This window comes from Alosa pseudoharengus, unplaced genomic scaffold (assembly GCF_046254945.1).
Source record: "Alosa pseudoharengus isolate Yale_2024_CS ecotype anadromous, Long Island Sound unplaced genomic scaffold, YU_APseudo_1.1 YU_APseudo_1.1_scf_24, whole genome shotgun sequence".
NCBI lineage: Eukaryota > Metazoa > Chordata > Actinopteri > Clupeiformes > Clupeidae > Alosa > Alosa pseudoharengus.
In genome coordinates this window covers 11,424,742-11,443,441 of record NW_027468689.1, presented here as the reverse complement: position 1 = coordinate 11,443,441, position 18,700 = coordinate 11,424,742, and the positions used below count along the sequence as shown (strand labels likewise).

The 18,700-nt window shown below is 41.9% G+C and overlaps 1 protein-coding gene across 3 annotated transcripts in view; it reads left to right on the top strand.

Annotated features, from left to right (window-relative positions):
* Positions 1 to 301: 301 nt before the first annotated feature.
* Positions 302 to 18,700, top strand: part of opn4xa (opsin 4xa) — a 38,256-nt gene continuing 19,857 nt past the window's right edge. For 2 of the 3 annotated variants that reach the window (XM_076303138.1, XM_076303140.1), the window contains exons 1-2: positions 4,757 to 4,860; positions 14,776 to 14,914. In XM_076303138.1, the coding sequence (XP_076159253.1) occupies positions 4,800 to 4,860; positions 14,776 to 14,914 (200 nt within the window). In that variant the 5' untranslated portion in view covers positions 4,757 to 4,799. Of the gene's footprint in view, positions 371 to 4,756; positions 4,861 to 14,775; positions 14,915 to 18,700 lie in introns of those variants that run through there. The other variant, XM_076303139.1, reaches the window with a different exon arrangement.

Genomic DNA, 18,700 nt, shown 5'->3' with positions numbered 1-18,700 from the left:
GAGAGAGAGAGGGAGGGAAAGGAATAGAGTGAACAGCTGAACGAGCTCGGACGCTCGGAGCCGCACAGACTTGCACTTCTCCCCTGCTCCAACCAGCTGCTCTGCAAGCAACACGTCAAGTGTCTCCACACACAGGAGCGGAGAGCGAGAGAAAGAGTGAGAGAGAGAGAGAGAGAGAGAGAGAGAGAGAGGGGAGAAGAGGGGAAGGTTCACAGGGCACTGATTTCACTCTCCGTCTAGAGCTGGGATTCGAACCAGACTGACTGCCTAAGCAGAGAGACCTGAGAGAGAGAGAGTGAGTGAGTGAGTGAGAAAGAGAGAGAGAGATACCGGGAAGATCAGTCCATGTGAGCGTGAACACATCTTTCTGGTAAGTATAGCTGAAATATGACACCCATAATGAATGTACTGTTTATGCCATGCCTGTGTGTTGAGTGTTTCCCTTTGCCTCTGGAGTGGCTCTCAGCGTTGAATGAGCTGCTTCAACGTGAGCTCTAACTGAGTTAGTTACCCTCTTGTAGTGATGAGCAAGAATGGAAGAAAACTCATGATTTTTCTGAAAGGGTTTTATCTGATATCTGAGACTCCATTGAAAGCTTCTATTTTAACAATATTTTGAGTTTTTCTTGTGTGTGTTTGTGTGTGTGTGTGTGTGTGTGTGTGTGTGTGTGTGTGTGTGTTTGTGTTTGTATGGGTGCAATGCATGAAAAGCTTATTGTGTGGGCAGAGAACAGGGCAGAGCTTTGTTATTACACTGATAAAAGTAAGCCAGTGAATCAGCTGGTCTTCTCCACCTTCCTTAACCCGCCTGTTATCCAAGCAAGGTTTAACATCATAAAATATATGGTTCACTTTTTTTTTTTTGCTTCATGTTTAATGACTTTTTCTCAATTGAAGGGTACAACAGAGTAAGCATGACATGTGTACAATAATATGTTTTCAATGTCCTGTACAAATATTTTGTACATTGGTTTCCTTGGGGTCAGTTTGACCCCAGCTGTATGAAACATAAGATACGTGTGAATATTTGACACATTATGGATATTATTATTGTAATAGTATAAGAACATATTGTTATTATCATTATTAAATATACAAGTACATATTACATATAAGTCATTTTGGCAGGACTGTATAAGTCAAAAGGTGAAGCAACAGCAAGCCTTTGGGCTGCTGACACTGGATGGGCAATATTGCCAGCCAGGGTTCCAAGGTTCATAAAGGGGTGTGTGTGTGTGGGGGGGGGGGGGATTGTTTTGTAGTTATTACACTCTTGTTAAGTACCTGTCACAAAAAAACTGGGTAACAATATGAACTAGAAATGTAATGCCAGAGGAATTACAATAGTGGATGGAAAGCTGCTGGGTTAATGTTGGTGGGGAGATTCCTGAAAAAAACAAACAGTGAATCACTTAATCTTTGAGTTCATACAAACCCTCGTATCAAAAAACCTTGTTTGTCAGGCATTCTTGAGATATCACACTCAAGGTGGGTTTGACCTTGACATTTGACTTCATCATTGAGTCCATACAAATGTTCACACCAAATTTGAAGCATGTGCGTCAAGCCGTTCTGAAGTTGTGACACAAGCACGAAAGCTGACCTTTGGAAAATGTAGTTCAGAGAAAGCCTAATTGTATGCAATGCAAGACTACCTGTAAATTACATCAACGTTTTTTGGTATATCCAGTTTTTAATATTTTTTTTCCGAAGTGTTTACAACTTAGTGTTAACTAATAATTGTTGCAAACTGGTACTACAAACAAAATATTAGTGCATTCCTGGATCTACATCCTTATGCATGCTTCCTGCCAGGACTTTTACAGGCTTTTCCCAAATCACGGAAGTAACGTTGACGCAGCGGTATAGTAGCATCAATCAGGCAAGTGTTATTTAAATTAAACTCCTGGTGTATTTACAAACTTTTCAGTGCCTCGTTTTATGAGTAAAGAACATAGTTGTACTACTGTAGAAGTTTCGTACCATTCAGGGCATTATTAGTGGGGTAGCCTGCGTCAGTGATTCGACCCAAAGCGGCAACCGAGAGTTATGATTAATGTCCAGATAAAATGTCCACTGTGTCTTTATCAGACTCCTACTCGTCTACTCTGATGAAGACACAGAGTTGTCGGGTTTTTTGTTTGCACTAGGTAAAGACTTCAAGTTTAATCGGTGTGCTCAAGTCCGTTTCCTGTTGTTATAGTCTGCCATCCTACACCTGTGAAACACCTGATTTTGCGGTTTCAACTGGATGGTGCGTGGAGTATCCTATTTCTGCTTCAGATTATGGTATGCTTTCCCCCCTGCAAAAAGTCAAAATATGGAAATATTCATGAGTTTTCGATCGTCATATATTTCATTTCCATTCATCACAGAGTTCCCAAAATCACATATAAGGTGTGTTAAGTTTATCAAATAGCCAATCAGCAAACCAACTGGCAGGGACTAGTCTGGAAAATCCAGACCCTGTTAATCTAGAAAGATTAAGGGTCTGGCAAAGAACAATGTAATGGCCCAACTCGAGGGGCGGCAACAAGCATGCATTTAAAAATCTCACTGCACGCAATTGGATAACACTAGACCATGTTTACTCTGAATTATTTCGGACTTCGACGCAATCAGATAACACTACGACCAATGTGTACTGTCCTCCAATGTTGTAGCAACCTGTCTTCATCAGTTTAGCTGGTTTCCCGGAATGTTGGGGTAAAAGTAACGTGCATCATTGCTCTTTGCCAGTGTTCCGTCAGAGACAATTCCATTGTGCTCTCGTGAGAACTCTGGATTTCCAGGGTAGGCAGGGACACGAACATGACCTAAAAAGGACTTCATGCCTTAGACAGCAGCAGATAGTGTGAAAACAGAACTCCTTGCTTTGACTCTCTATCGCACTGAACCGCAAATGAAAAGTCAAATTCGTTGACCCTTCAGAGCGGGGTTTAAGACTGCTCAGCGAGATTTAAGACTCTGTTGAAAGCAAAGGGTTTTAAAGGTAGTGAGAGTCACTTTCCATAAGAAAAGATCTGTGGGCAGTTATTGGGAAGAGGGCAAGTAGACTGTGTTTGATGCACTTTGTGAAGTGAGTCAGACAGGTCCATGTATCTCTTGTTAAAGAAAGCAAAAAATACGGCATTCAAAAGTATGCGAATATGTAATTACAGCAATGACATGGGGCAGAATTATTTGGATATCTTGAAACACAAACTCAGATACACTCACACACACAGAGAAAGAGAGAGAGAGATTAAATAATGTGTTTGAAATGCATAGTAATGACTAATGCCATTCCTGTTGACTCATGTCATAGTGTCATTCTCAGTGTGATACGGCCATCTGGTTGTTGTGCGTGCTTTCACATCTGAGGGGGCTGATGCTGTGGACCGGGGGGGGGTGTTGGGCTGGCTGGGGTTGTGGCTGGGCTGTGATGTGTGGAATAGATGCTGGCCTGTTAGGAAGTGTGAGGTTAAAAATGGTGGCAGGCTTTTAACTGTGTGAGCGGCTCTCCCAGGACCATAAGTGCTTGGCCCTGACCTCGGTCCGCTCCACCGTCTGCCCGCTGAGATGTGCTCATGATGCGCTGTGATGCCCACAGATGGGCTCTCTCTCTCTCTCTCTTTCTCTCTCTCTTTCTATTTCCCTCTCTCTTTCTATTTCCCCCTCTCCTGCTTGATCACTCAAATACAGCTTACACAAAGTAGTATATGTTTTGCTCTCATAATCACACATACACACACACACACACACACACACACACACACACACACACACACACTCAAAACACTTGAACTTCAGCACTTAGTTGCACACACATCCTAATAGTACACACTGGTTTTCATGCATATAGCAGGCACACACACCTATACACAACTATTACATCCTCTTCTTCCAAACTCACTGGTTCTTAAACACACCTTCATGCATAAGCTCAACTCTGAACCCCCCCCCCCTTCACATACTCCTGTCATGTCATCTCCATTGCTCATTTGATCACTTTTGCAAATGCGCAAAGGCCAAGCGCAATCTTTTGCGCTTGATATGAGCCATGTCATTCAGAAGATTTCCCCTGCAAGCAGGCGAAAACACCGCACATCCTCCCCCACCGTGGCCCTAAGAGGTTTACGAAGGGATTTTAGGGATGTGAGAGTCGTGATCTGATAGGCGGTCCTCCTCTCCGCTCAACGATGTTCGGCTCCAACAGTCAGCTCGAGAGAGCCCGTATAAGAACATCGTATCATAGAGTTACCTGTCAATTGGAAAGCAACAGGCTCAGGCCGACTAAGAGACACTGACTCAGCCTCCCATGCCTGTGTGTGTCCAGCAAACATGCTCACACACTCTGGGCGCAGCGCTCTACTCATCTGGCCTGACGGATTGTTAACAATTGGAAGTGACAATAGAATATGGGAAATCAATGCTTGAAACTGTTCGAGTCTGGCAAGGCCTCTGGGCAGAGAAAAAGAGAGAGAGAGAGTGAGAAAGATTGTGTGTGTGTGTGTGTGAGAGAAAGAGAGAGAAAGGAAGGGTGTGTGTGTGAATGTGAGAGAGAGAGAGAGAGATGGGGTTCAGCTGCAGCGGTCAGAATTTGGCGGTAGTGCCTGTGCGATGCTCTTTGCTTGCGCTTGATTGGTACCACCACTGATTCTAAATCCCTAACGAAGACGAGGCTCCGCCCCTGGCAGAGGGGGGAGGGATTATGGCGAAGAGGAGAGGAGAGGAGAGGAGGCAAGAGAGGGTTTCCACGGAGGGGGCTGCCAGACACTGAGTTGAGGAGAGCCCGTTGGCACTCGCCCGCAGCAGCCATGGCAGCGTTCTCCGACATGCCACAGGTGGGGCGAGAGAAGGGCAGCACTCTGTTGGCAGGTAAACAAGTCTCAAAGTCAAACTTGAATCTTTCTCGGCATCTCAGAGGCTGTAAACTTTAGCTTTTTAACGCCTCTCGAAGGCTGTAACTGAGTGTGTGTCTGACACGGATCATGAGTGCATGTGTAAAGAAAGTGTGAGAGAGGAAAGAGCAGAAATAACAACACAAAGAATGAATGGGTGTTTTCACGCGCTTAGCTTATCAAATTGTGTTTACTTTTGGAATAAGAAATATATCAAGTTTTGAATTACTTGTCAAAATTCAGTCACCCTGGGTAGAAATAATGGTGGCCATCTGTAATGCTTTGGAATTCTGCTTGGACTTTCTATCAGTTAATTGTAAATCTAAATGTAAATAGACTTATTTGACAGCATAGTATATTTTAAATAACTGAGAGCCTCTACAGGCTGATTTTTGGAAACTTCAGAAATCATTATTAAAACATGTGTGTCTTTAGTGGTATTTTGTGTTATTTTCTCAAACTCTATCCGTGGTCATGAACTGCCAGATTAAACCGAACAAATTGGTGTTTATTTTACCATTTTTACAAATGTATTTTTAATGACAGGGATATACTGACTGATTATATTCACTGATAAAACAATTACCGAAAGTGGATTTTACCAAGGGCGTGACCCCTTAGGGCAGTCTGTTTTTGAAGAGGGACAATGCAAATGTAAGAATTAATATTTCTGTACCCTTAATAGACAAGTGCAGAGAACGAAGGACTGTTTTGTCAGTCAGGGTTCAGAAATCTTATCATTTGTATGAAAATGGTTGCATAAAAGCAAAGAAAATGTAAGAGATGTTTCTTATGTGCTAATTCCGGGTGCAAACATAGCCTAATGTAGTATTTGAATGAAAATTTAGGAGAGTGATTCACACACTTTCACAAGCAAACAACCACAATGAATGTTGTGATTTGGGTGGGATATGATGACAGTTACTGGATTCCCATTGGCTTATTTTTGTACATTATTATTTTTAAGACCATCACACATTTTTATTGTAAGAATTTCACGTTTTTATTTTCAAGACCTCCATAATTATGTATGCATACATGCATTCATTTACAGTACATACACATAATAATACTGTAAAAGACCTGGGGGGTATTCCAGAAAGCAGGTTTACTGGCTTAACTGGGTATGTTAACCCAGAGTTAGCGGTAAACCTGGGATTTCAGTTCCAGAAAGCTCAAAAATGATCAGGCTATGTAAGTAACTATGGTAACATAGGCTCTGAACTGAACTGGGTATGTAAACCCAGAGTAAACTGTAAACCTGCGATTTCAGTTCCAGAAAGCTCAAAATGATCAGGCTATGTAAGTAACTATGGTAACATAGGCTCTGAACTTAACCTGGTAGGGGGTAGGTTTTGTTCAGGTTATGTTCAATTATGTTCGGTTATTTCAGTACATGTTCAATCAGGCCGCTATTTTTACACTTGTCACACAATGCCGTTTCATTTTGACGAAGGTCCGATTGACAAAGAAGCACAAAATCATGTAATATTCATCCGTGCAATTTACCGTGAGAGGGCGATAAGACCACGACATCACATGAAAGCCTATCCATTCTTTTCCAAACGAGTGTTTCAAGAGCGCTAGAGTTTTTCAGCTGAATCCTAAATATAGGCTATTTGAAAAGCATTCTCCATCCCTACATTACGCATGGTGGATTAGAATACAATAAAATAAATCTTTAATGTAGCTAGCCTACACCATAGTGGACATTTGTGTTTGGCTCACCAGACAGATGGACAAACAACATCTCAGACACATTGAAGATATAATTAAAACAAGTACAGTACAAAAAAGAGGAAACATAGCCTATAGAAAATTAATAAATAAGATTAAATATAGCTGTACAGCTCAGCCGGGTAGGCTATGCATGTTGTCACTAAGTTTGGTTAAGAATGCTGATGGCATTTGGGATAAAATATTTTTTTAATAGGCTACACACGCTCTCCGACTGGGAGTTTTTGTAGTGTTGGAGACGCAGAGCATATCGGCAAGCTGTCAGTCGGTGAGTTTGCCTTGCGCTAAAGCAGTTCCTGCGCAACTTCATTCGTTTTCCTGGACACAAACCCACGAGGATCATTAAAGTGTAGTTTCACCAACTGGCAGGTCAGCATCACTTATCAAATTTTCCAAATGTGCACCGAAATGTGTCCAATAGGCTACCCATGCCTTCCGACATTCACCCTTCCGATGATGGAGCGCAAAAGTTTAACTTGGCCCAAAGCTGCAGAACCCGCGTTAAAATAGAAAATTACATTTGGGATTCTCAAAGAATTCTATGGCCCGCTCAATCTGTGACAAGGTATGCTAGTTTAAGAAAGCATTATTCAAAGCAGTCAATAGGCCTACAATACGTGATGTCCAGTGAATTATTTAATTGTGCTTTTGACATTAAATAGGCTATCTTAAACATACGCATTTCACGGTCAGTTAGGCTATTCTCTGCCAAGCAAGGTCTCGGACGCAGGTGCTTAAGTAGGCTATTGCTCTTTTTTTTTGTTATTACTCTCCTCCTCGTAAGCCTCACTACTCCGCCTCTGAAAAATACGGTGCTCTTCCTTTCGCCGGTTTCACTCATGGTTTCGACTCTCAATAGATGATGCCTTTATAAGTTCGCCGTGAACGCGCACAACTCTAGGTTATCTAACACAGGATTGATTGAACTAACTGGAACCGGTGTTTTGGAACCGACAGCTCGGGTTTAGTCGCCACAGGTTCAGACAACCCAGAGGTTAAGTTTTATCTCAGTGTTTGTTAAACCTCCTTTCTGGAATACCCCTCTGCAATCGAGGGAGTAATCAGCTTAACTATTTTTTCTTCAAAGAATGTTTAAATAAAATTAAAATAATGTAGTCCATGGCAGAAGATACTGTAATGACCAGCCATGAACTGTGTGTGTGTGTGTGTGTGTGTGTGTGTGTGTGTGTGTGACTTATTTAAAAGCAATACATGGCATAACAGAGCAGCTCATCACAATCTGTTTTTGAAAAGTTTGATGAAAATAAGTCCTGGTACGATACAGAATTGAGATTAATTTAACATTCCAGTCATATTTCTGTTTACATGTAACACAGCATAGTCCGATTATTACTAGCAAAGACAGTTAATTCTATAAATTTCTGCACTGAAAATTCTATAATAGGATGTTATAATACGATTGAGGTGTATACATGCACATAACGGTTCGAGCCCCGACCAGTGGGCCATGGCTGAAGTGCCCTTGAGCAAGGCACCTAACCCCTCACTGCTCCCTGAGCACCGCTGTGGTTGCAGGCAGCTCACTGCGCCGGGATTAGTGTGTGCTTCACCTCACTGTGTGTTCGCTGTGTGTGTTTCACTAATTCACGGATTGGGTTAAATGCAGAGACCAAATTTCCCTCACGGGATCAAAAGAGTATATATACTTATACTTAGACTTACTTATAACAGACTTCAATAATGTGACTAAGATCAGAATAATCTTATTTGTCTTATTCATAATATTATCTTAATCAGGTTGATATCGGAATATTATTGTCCATGTAAACATACTTTTGTTTGTTAAGTAGGGTTGTAATGGTACACCAAAACCCCCGGTTCAATGTGTACCTCAGTTTTGAAATCACGGTTCGGTTCATTTTCGGCACAGTAAGTCTCTAAAATTCACTGACAATATTGCTGATGCACAACGGGAATAGTATTTTGAAAAAGTGTCGAATGTTTTTTGACTTCAATTGACTAAACTGACATATGGCCAGGTTCACCAATTAATATGTTTGTGTGGGAACTCGAATTTGAAACATGGTCCACAAGCAAAAAAGCCTTCTGTTGATTACTGTTAAAGACTGCATTACATTCAGTACATACACATCTGTATTGGACCCAACGTCCTTTACCGGTTCGGTACAAATCTGTGTACCTTTACACCCTTTTTGCATTGTACGTGACCAGCTAAACAGTGGGGATGAGTGAAATATGTACTATGATAAGCACCTGTTCAGCTGAACACAGCTTACTTGGTCAACTGCGTGATGATTGGCTGAGCTAGACCTGTGTGCTACAGCCTTCCAAAGACACCATTGTGTGAGTACAGTTTGAAGGCTATAGAATGATTCACTCATATCAATAGGGTTCAAGTGCAGGTAGAATTTATTTTTAAAGGTTTTCAAGGTACAAATGGTGAGGCATGATAACCGCACATAACCCAACAATGCTATAGCACTGGCTGAAAATGGTGAAACAGGCAATTACATTGACATGGGGTACTTTCCATAAGATCATCTCTCAATGCAAATCAAACCAGCTATTAGGGTAACTGAAATAAAACCATGCCAATCGTGAGATATGGTGAAGGGTATGTGATGATGTGGGGCTGTTTTAATTCCAAAGGCCAAGGGAACTTTATCAGGATACATAGTATCCTGGATCCATGAAATAACTGGTCTTTAAAAATGAAAACCTGCCTGCCTGAAATTTAACATTAGAGTATGCCCCCTGTATTTTAAGGAAGAACATTTATTTATTTACAATATATTATTCATTCACAAAGAAAATTGGTGTCCTTAAAGGTTGGATTTTTCCTCATTTTGTTAATTAAGGCATTAAGATCAATTTCCAAAAGATTTTGGGATTGGACAGAAGTTGGAACATTCATTGTGGCGTCCTCTAATCGGGAATCATGAGCCTGCTCAAACTACATGACAAACTGGACAGGAATTTGGCCTGAGTCAGAAGTTTGTCGGACTCGGATCCAATTGATTGGGGGCTAAAACTGAATGAAAATCTGTTTATCTTTAGACACAGGTTAGAAAAATGCAGACTGAAGACCCTTCGTATATGCGACCCAACATGTTTTGTAAGCCAAGTTATAGGCAACATATACTATATTAACAGATAAAACAATTCAAAGCAAACAAGTCACTTCATGTTAACTGTATTTGGAAATATAATTTCAAATGTGCATACCTGGATATTTGTCAAGCAATGTTGCCATCCATGCTATAACCATATAGATATGGCAATAACATATTTACCTATGTGTAATAACATAAGAATTGTGATTAATGTATTTGTATTATTACACATAACAATAAATGAAATTGGTAGGGCCTTGAATATTACCTTCCAAATATGTAAATAATATATATATATGTATATATTACATATACATCTGACCTGCTTATTTACTGTCCCTCTGTATGAAACATGACTTTCATTTTGTGCGATCATCTCATCTCAGATAAATAGGTACTACGTTTTGTGAAGGGCTAACTCATGGCTGTTGTGGCCAGACTGGACAGTAGAGGAAAGTACAACATAACCAGACCTCTCATGTAGGCTTCTCATCTAGGGATTTTTCCATATGATTGGTTCTTAAACCCCATAATGCTATTCTGAACACTGTTACATAATTATATTCGCGATGCATCATGGCTGTGCTAGATATTCAGTCTAATGTGGGAGTTGTATAAATGTTGTTTCCTCCAGTAAAAGAGCATCCTTTTCATGTCTGATGTAGGGCAATGGTAAAAGCCATAAATGGCCTCCCATTACTGGAGGACCAGACGAGCATTGCGTGACTCCATTGGAGACCCCGATTCGATCACATTAATGTAAGAAAAGAAATCCTCTTATGATAGGCACCTAAATGCAGAGTTGGCTAGGTGACCGTGGCCTTTTTAATCACTGTGTCTTTAGCTTAATTGCTTCCCTCAGTCATTACAGTTATTGCCTTTTTTGCCCAATTAACATGGCCGCAATTATGAACTCTCATGTTGAATAACTGTGTCTGTCACATAGGGAGGCTGTTTTGTTGGTAACTTCACAGCCCTTTCTTGCACACCTTCTGAAGGCCTTTCTTGTAAGAAAATACTGTAACTCTGTGTGAGTGCTATTGCAGGTAGTTTTATAAGCCTTTCATAACACATCCCTTCATAAGTCGGCTAGTAAGGCCTTGTAAACTTTCAATTTATGGTCATAGCGATAGCTTCTTTGTGTTGTGAAGCATGCCCACAGCACAATACCATATGCAGCCTGTCTGTGCATCTCTATTCATGGCCTCATCACAGCAGAACTACTGTTATTGACGACAGCCTCTGTCAGTGTACACAAAAGGATCAAATGTTTTCTCCTCTCATGTGCCGCTAGCTCAGGCAGATTCTCTGGGAAATGCACGGCTTGTGATTTGCTGAATTGTGCTCGATAATGACCGGAGCCAGTCGGCTGCACAGCTGGTTCTCAGGGGGTCGACCGCAAAGGCGTCTCCTCCCTCACATTGTGAGGATGGCACATTCTGGTTTACTGTATGTTCCACGGAGGAGATTGCAACATGCAAGATGTGACATGATGGTAGGTTGAGTTCAGCAGCGAGCGAGCGAGAGCGACGCAAGAGCGAGCGGCCCTTTCCTGGCGCACTCGCCAACGTCTGTCTGTGCATCGCCTTTCATTCTGCCGGCTCATGCGACAAGCTGCCCTACAGTAGCCTAGCCCTGTGTCAAGCCAAGATTTAACCATATGCTAAGATGAAGAGCTCTCTTTCAAAGCCAATTGTTTATCAGAAATCGAAAGAGGGGAAAAAAATCTGCTTCTTTTAAAGGAGAATTCCGGTGTGATATTGACCTAAAGTGTCCCGAGGCACCCCCTTTGAAAACCTGTTGGTAGCATCGGCTAACTAGCGCCAGATTTCGGAGTGCAGGGGACAAGCCGAGATGAGCTATGAGACATACATTCACACTCGTATCATGTTTCTACACACTTTAGGTCAATATCACACCGGAATTCTCCTTTAACTAGTTTAATATATTCATATAGGCTATTATTATGTATGCTAGCCTATGGTGAATAATGAGTCAAATATATATGTGTAAAGTGCATAGCAGTGAACAAGTAAAGCCACACAATTTAGTTCTTTTACCTTAAAATAAAGGCTTCAGACTCATTCTGACTTACACAATGACTTACAAATTGGATGAATGGTGCGATCCATTTGTCCAATGTTACGAGTAGTAAGACGCGATTGCACACACGCCCCCCTAATCTCGGCTGACGAGAAGCAATCTCGTACAAGTCAAAGGACTCCCAGTTCACGGCGAGTTCTTACGTCAAGGAAGTTACATCATTTCACAAGTTACGAGTTGTCACAAGCCGCCAGAATGTACAAATGGAACGCACGAGAAGCTTTTTTTTTGCCCATGTGCAACTGGAACGCTTGATATTGCACTAAGCTAGGCTACGTTGACGTTGTTAATCGGGTAGGATCATGACCCTTTTAGTCAGTATTGGGTACCGTCTGAGCACTAAAAGACGTTGAATTGACGACATATACAGCAATTTTTCCATGGTGTTTCTCTAACCGTTCAGCTATTGCTGGAAACATTGGATCATCCCTGGGATGGATGAGAGGCCAGGGGCGTGTCTCCACGCTGTGTCTGATGGCTACCTGGAATCAGCAAACACCTGAAACCCCCAGCCAGGCTCTCACAGCAAAGAGGGCACTGGTGGATACATTGGATTTGGATGCAGAGGCTGATTCTTTGACCTGTGCAAGATCTTTTGTTCCACAGGTGCACAGGATGTTCTGTAGATTATTTCTACTTTTTCATGTACAGTATGTCATGTTAGACCTTTCTGTTGATATTGTGGCATCATTAACAGTGATTCGAATGTATGCCTCATGACACAAACTTGCTCAGTAGACTTGCACATGCTCTGAGACGGATGTTGAATTGTTTCTTCTTTGTGAGTTTGTGTGAGACCTGTACCCTGCCAAGGTGCCACCTACTGGCCAGGCATATATACTGCAGTTTTGCCATTTGTTTTTTGACTTTTTGATGGTAGGAGTGACAGTCCTTTAAGGGAAGTCCCTCAAATTGGTGGCCATATTGCAACGCTTTTTGGGCACTTATCGGACATCTATTCGGGCAGAAATGCGCGTGCGCAAGGCTTCACGACACAAACCTTCTTAACCTTAATCAAGCAACTGATGTTACTGAACTGGTTAAATTAGCTATGTAGTTTAACTAATGCATAGAGCCCATTTCAGTGGAAGCTAATTGTTGCAGCACATGTTCCACGAACGGAGGGAACGCTTCACTTATGTACCCCGTGCAGCCCCCCTGTCACTCAATCTTCCCAGCACTCTATCCTCCCCTCTGCTTCTATGTCCTTCTCTCACTTGTTATGTCTCTCTCTTTACACCTTGGCAGCTTATCTTGCACAATTGGATAGTACTAAGGAGTTGTATGAATCTGTGCAAATGCCCAAACACATACAATTATCGCACATAAAAACGATTTTTTCAGATTTGTGTTAGTGTAATATCTCTGTGCAGTAACAGGCAATGCTCTTGGGCAGGCAGCTTTAGTGGGTCTGATGGACTGTAAGTGAGGGTTATTGCTTCTCTCCATGTCACCGGATGAGGGATCTCAAAGCCTGGTGCACTATTGGTGGACTAACTCCTCTCCTCAGGCAAAGTACAATATCCGTAACACCCCCACAAGAACAGCTGGCTTTTTGTGAACAAATATCAGGAAAAAGAGAAGAAGAAAGGGAAAAATAGCCTCTCATGCCTGACCCCTGTGACCTGGCCTTGAGACAATAAAAACACAGACCTGGGCCTTCAATACCATACATGGGACACATAAAAGAGTGCCGCCATTTTTTTTTTTTTTTAAATGTTCCCTTTTGTTAGGAAATAAAAGTTTCACGGTCTGGGAGGTAATGCATGGTTGAATGGGCCTATATTCTGGAGATCTCATCACATCGCAGGGTTATTCTTGTTTGGAGCTCCTTCTGGTTAAGGATATGCTGCCTGTCCACCCGTCCATTCATCCATCAGTACAAAAGCGACCAAAAAGCGAGAGAGGAGAGACAATAACAAAGGCATCAGATGGACGGTCGGGGAGTATGCAGGATTAAGTCACGACACACTGAGCAAGTCAGATGTCCAGATGCAAATCCAGAAGTGAAAAAAAAAAATGAATGAAAGTGTGCCCAACAACACGCCCCAGATATACAGGGCCGTTTTAAGAGAAACACGTGTCCCTGATCGGCAAGCCTGGATTCATTCCATAAAGGCTAATTAGTCATTTGTACTGGGTTTGCAAAAAAAGGTCCTTGGAGCTGGAATGCTAAATAGAGTGTGATTTAATTTGGTTGCCACGTTTTTTCAAATTATTTTGCTTGGACTCAAACACAAAGCCCTTGAATAGACATATGGCATACAAAGCACTGTAAATATTTACACCGATACTCATTTTAATATTTGCATTTTTAAAAAATGAAAATGTAGTATTTGAATTCACAGTATTCACTCAAATACTGTGTCACACACACAAGCAGACCACAGCAGATCACACACAAAATCTATCTCTCTTGGGAACCATAGCAATTACAATGTTTCCCAAAAGTCAAAGTGGCAGTTATGGATAATTTGCTAAGACAATGAATGAACATAAGACCCAGCACCAAACACTGTTCGAGATGATTTTGTCATTGTCAGTCGGTTGATTAAGTGATTGTCAGCCATTCATTCATCTGAGAAAAGGCTGCCAGGTCTTTTATATAAGCAAGAGTATGTGTGTGAGAGAGTGAGAGTGGGGGGCACAGAAGAATGAAGAATGGTTCACACACACAGTATGCTTGTGCTTAAGAGGGCAAACTTGAAACATTGAGACACTTGAAATATGTGTGTGTGTGTGTGTGAGAGAGAGAGAGAAAGAGAGAGAGAGAGAGTGGGGGCACAGAGGGATGAAAAATGGTTCACACACGCAATATGCTTGTGTTTAAGAGGACACACACACACACACACACACACACGCACACACACAAAAAGAGCAAGCTCTTTTTTTTTAGACATAATATAACATAAATACTGTATGTGTTTGTGTTTTCCTGGGAACCCTTCGTCTCGTAGGTGTGGATACAATGGACCGAGGCTTCTTCCGGAAGGTGGATGTCCCGGACCATGCCCACTACATAGTGGCGTTCTTCGTGGTGGTGATCGGTGCAGTGGGGGTGGTGGGTAACGCGCTGGTTATCTACGCCTTCTTCAGGTAGGCCACCACATCACAGGAGGGATTTGATGCACTTTATGGGTGAAGAGGCTGCTTGTGTTTGTTATAAAAGGGATGATTCATTTAAAGATTTTAGTAATGCAGACCTTGTCTTATGGATTGATTATTTTTTGACGGTGTGACTGATTTCTTTAGTATCACTATCTGAGTTATTTAGTATCACTATCTGAGTTGTGTTGTACACACATTGCCATCATGGTCACAGTAGTGTTCTCTACTAGAGAGAGAAAAAACGCAAAAGGCCTCATTACACCATTTCTATCCAGTTTCATTAGAGGAACCAGACCATCAAACAAATTATATCACTTTCTCCTATGCAAGTAGGCGCATTGGGACTCAGGACTTTGGAGCGTTGCAGAGCTCCCCAAGGAATATTGGTCACTTTTTTACCCAGAGATAATTAGCATCATGTTCTGTCATGAGTGTGTGCCTTTTCCTTCACATTTTCTCCCATTTCCACGTAAACACCCCTGCCTAAAGGGCAGGGTGCTGCCATGTGGAAATTAATGTATCTTTAAAATGCTGATGAGCATTTCATCATTAACAAAATATGACATCGCAGGCGTGGGGCTATACAATTGAACGTGATCCCTTCTGACATGGTACTCAGCGTTGCAGATGAGACTTATTTTAGACTCTGGTCTTGGGGGACAATTGTGGGACAATGCCTGCTGTTGAGTCAGTTCTCTCTCTGTCAGCAAGGGCTCATTTTCTTAGAAAGGACAAAAGAGGCTGGTTCCTTCGGAGAGCTCAAGTGTCTCTATACTGACCGGCTGTTCCCCCCTTTTGCTCTGGGCAGGCAAGTGGCTACTGGGAGCTCTGGGCATTTGTGTCTCGGAGATAGGTCCCCTGGGCGAGCGTGACTCAAGCGCGTCTGACAAGGACCTAAAAGCACGGTGAGGGCCCCTGTGGAGGCTAGCCGACATGCTTTCTGCATTTGTTGCTCTCAGTGTTACAGCATCAGTCCGGCCTCTCGGGCACGCCGGTGTGTGCATCTCCAAGATAACGTATTTTTAGACAAAATGTCCTTTACAGGGATGGGAGGGATGGTGGTGGTGTGTGTGTGTGTGTGTGTGTGTGTGTAGTATTCCTCTGTGGAGCTTTCTCTCAGCTTGAGGGCTGTAGGTCGTAGGATCCATCCTAACTGCTGTGAATGCTGCTGCTGCTGCTGCTGCTGGTTGAGAGTCTCTCGGTTGTCTTTAGCTGGTGGGAGCAGCACACTGTTGCTCTATAAAGCCCTCCAGGGCCACCGGCCAAACCCATGTGATGCAGCACTGAACACGGATGAGAGTGTGCTGAGAGTTTGCAGACACATTCTCTTGACAAGGGGGATGTTTTCAAAGCAGACTTCGAGGAACAGTAAAAGCAATCTGGAGGGCAGTTGTAAGAAGCGATAGAGGCTTTGTCTGTAGCTGGCAATGTCCAAATAGCTACTGTTGACTTGCCTTGCTGTGTGTGCAATAGCTGAATTATTATGTTTTGGTAAAAATATTGATATACTTTTCAAGCTCTTTTGAGAGTGTGATTGCCTGATTAGGGATCCAAGTCTGCACAACTCAGATGAGGCTTGACATTCTCATATTTCCCTCGGCACAGTGCAAATATGAATGCACAGACCAGTTATTTGTGGCAAGAGCTTATGAAACCACAGTGCGTACTGTATAGTTGGGAGATCAGGCACTCAGAGTTTATCTCAGTCACTTTGGTGCATTTGTTGAGTCATTATTAATGTTTGCCCAACAGTTCTCAAAACAATTTGTACACGTCAGTATCATCATAATAACAAGACCTTGTTCACAAACAAGTGAGTCAGAATACTTAGTCATATTGTCAATGTAACAATGCAAACAATGCAGTTTTGATGACAATGATTGTTAATGCACAATGCTATTTTTTCTCTGTGTGGCATGCATCAATTTGAACTGTACAATGTTACATAATTATTGTATGTGGGAGACTGTAGGTGATCAGGTTTCATATGTACAGTATACCTTTACAATACTGTTTCTAACATAGTTTGTTGATGATGACATCTTTACATTTTTTGTTTGTTCAAAATAATGGCAAATTACTTTTACAATGTTAATCAGATGATGTGGTGGCTGAATATTTAGTTTTGAGACGTTTCAGTTCTGCTCTGAGGAATGAGCCCAAGTGACTGAGTAAAACTGTACAACTATAAGCTACTGAGCAGATTCACAACAAACACTTTTGTCATCTTGTAAGGCTCAAAGATGATGAAGTAAAGTCCTTGAATACAAGAGTATAAGACAGTGTTGGCCCCTTACATAAGTTGGAAATTGATAGCTCTATATATTGCCTCATGCAAGGTTTTTCACTGAAAGATATCCACTGTTCTACTGAAGAAATCACAACTTAAAGGTAAACTATGCAGTATTGGCATATTCCTTACTGTTTTCTCAGTTTTTGCTTCTTTTTCGCTGGCTCTGTCATGACGAATGTCTGAGAAACTCCATCGCTACCTTTTTCTAGCCGGTGCCTGGCGTGTATGTGTATTTGAATGCAGTAAAGCAATTCGTTACACTCGTTATACTTCCTGACACTGAGGCCGTCAGCCCGCCGGCCCACAGTTGCAAGGGTGGTTTTTCCGCTCACAGGCGCTAGGGGGAAGCGAGACGGCCACCATTCAACCCGAAAAAAGTCATATAACCATTCCAATGACTCTGAAGCTGTTAAATTAAGGTAAATTAAGCTAAAAAACTTGCACATTAAGCTAAAAAAACTGCATAGTGTGCCTTTAAGTTCAAGTTTAAATTCATTTCTATGGGAGTATAGTGAACAAACATGTCTGCAATATGTTTTGGGTCCAAGACATTACGTGTCTTGTACAATTACTAGGACTAAATTCAATTCTAAATCTAACTGGGAGCCAGTTTAAAGTCCTGCAGTCTGGAGTGATGTGCTCTGTTTTCCTTGTTTTAGTTAAAATTCTGCCTGCAGCATTTCAAATTAGCTGTAGCTGTCTAATGGACTGTTTGGGGAGGTCAGTGAGGAGAGCTTTGCAATAGTCAACCCTGCAGGATATTAAGGCATGGATGAGATTCTCTAAACCCTGTTTAAAAAAAAACTAAATCTCTGGTCTTAAGGTGCCAAAATGCTGATTTAGTTATAATTTTAATGTGATCACTGAAACCAAGATCCCCATCCATGATTACACCAAGGGTTTTGACACAGGATCTAGTCCAGTGGTTCTCAAACTGGGAGCCGCCAAACATATCGGAGGGGTTGCAAAATGATATGCAGTCTGAATTAAAGACATTTTTCTAAAGGTTTATGACCAACCTGTTTTAAAAAACAGGGATATTCAGTAGCCGTAGATGTAGGCTTCCAATTCACAGTGTTTCCATAATGTTCCTCAGAAAGTGGATACTCTGTTAACGCAAAGTCATATATCTACCTGCGCCCCTTGCAATGATGCCCCTGCTTCCAATGCCCATCTCGCAACATTTCAAAACCAAATGTCGCCGGTCGTAGAGAATGGGGTCGCGAGACTTGGCCCATGTTTTTTGGGGGGTCGCCAGACAAAAAGTATAAGAACCACTGTTCTAGTCTGAGGTGCCCAATGCGACAAGAAGGCATTGAGTTTCAATCTTTCTTACTTGTTCCCAAACAGAACGATCCCACTCTTGTATTTTTTTATGTTTTTATTTATCTTATTTTATTTTCACCTCAATTATATATGTCATACATTTCACTGAAAGTCCCCATGAGAAACAGTTTGTGAGATGAGATGAAGAACTTTAT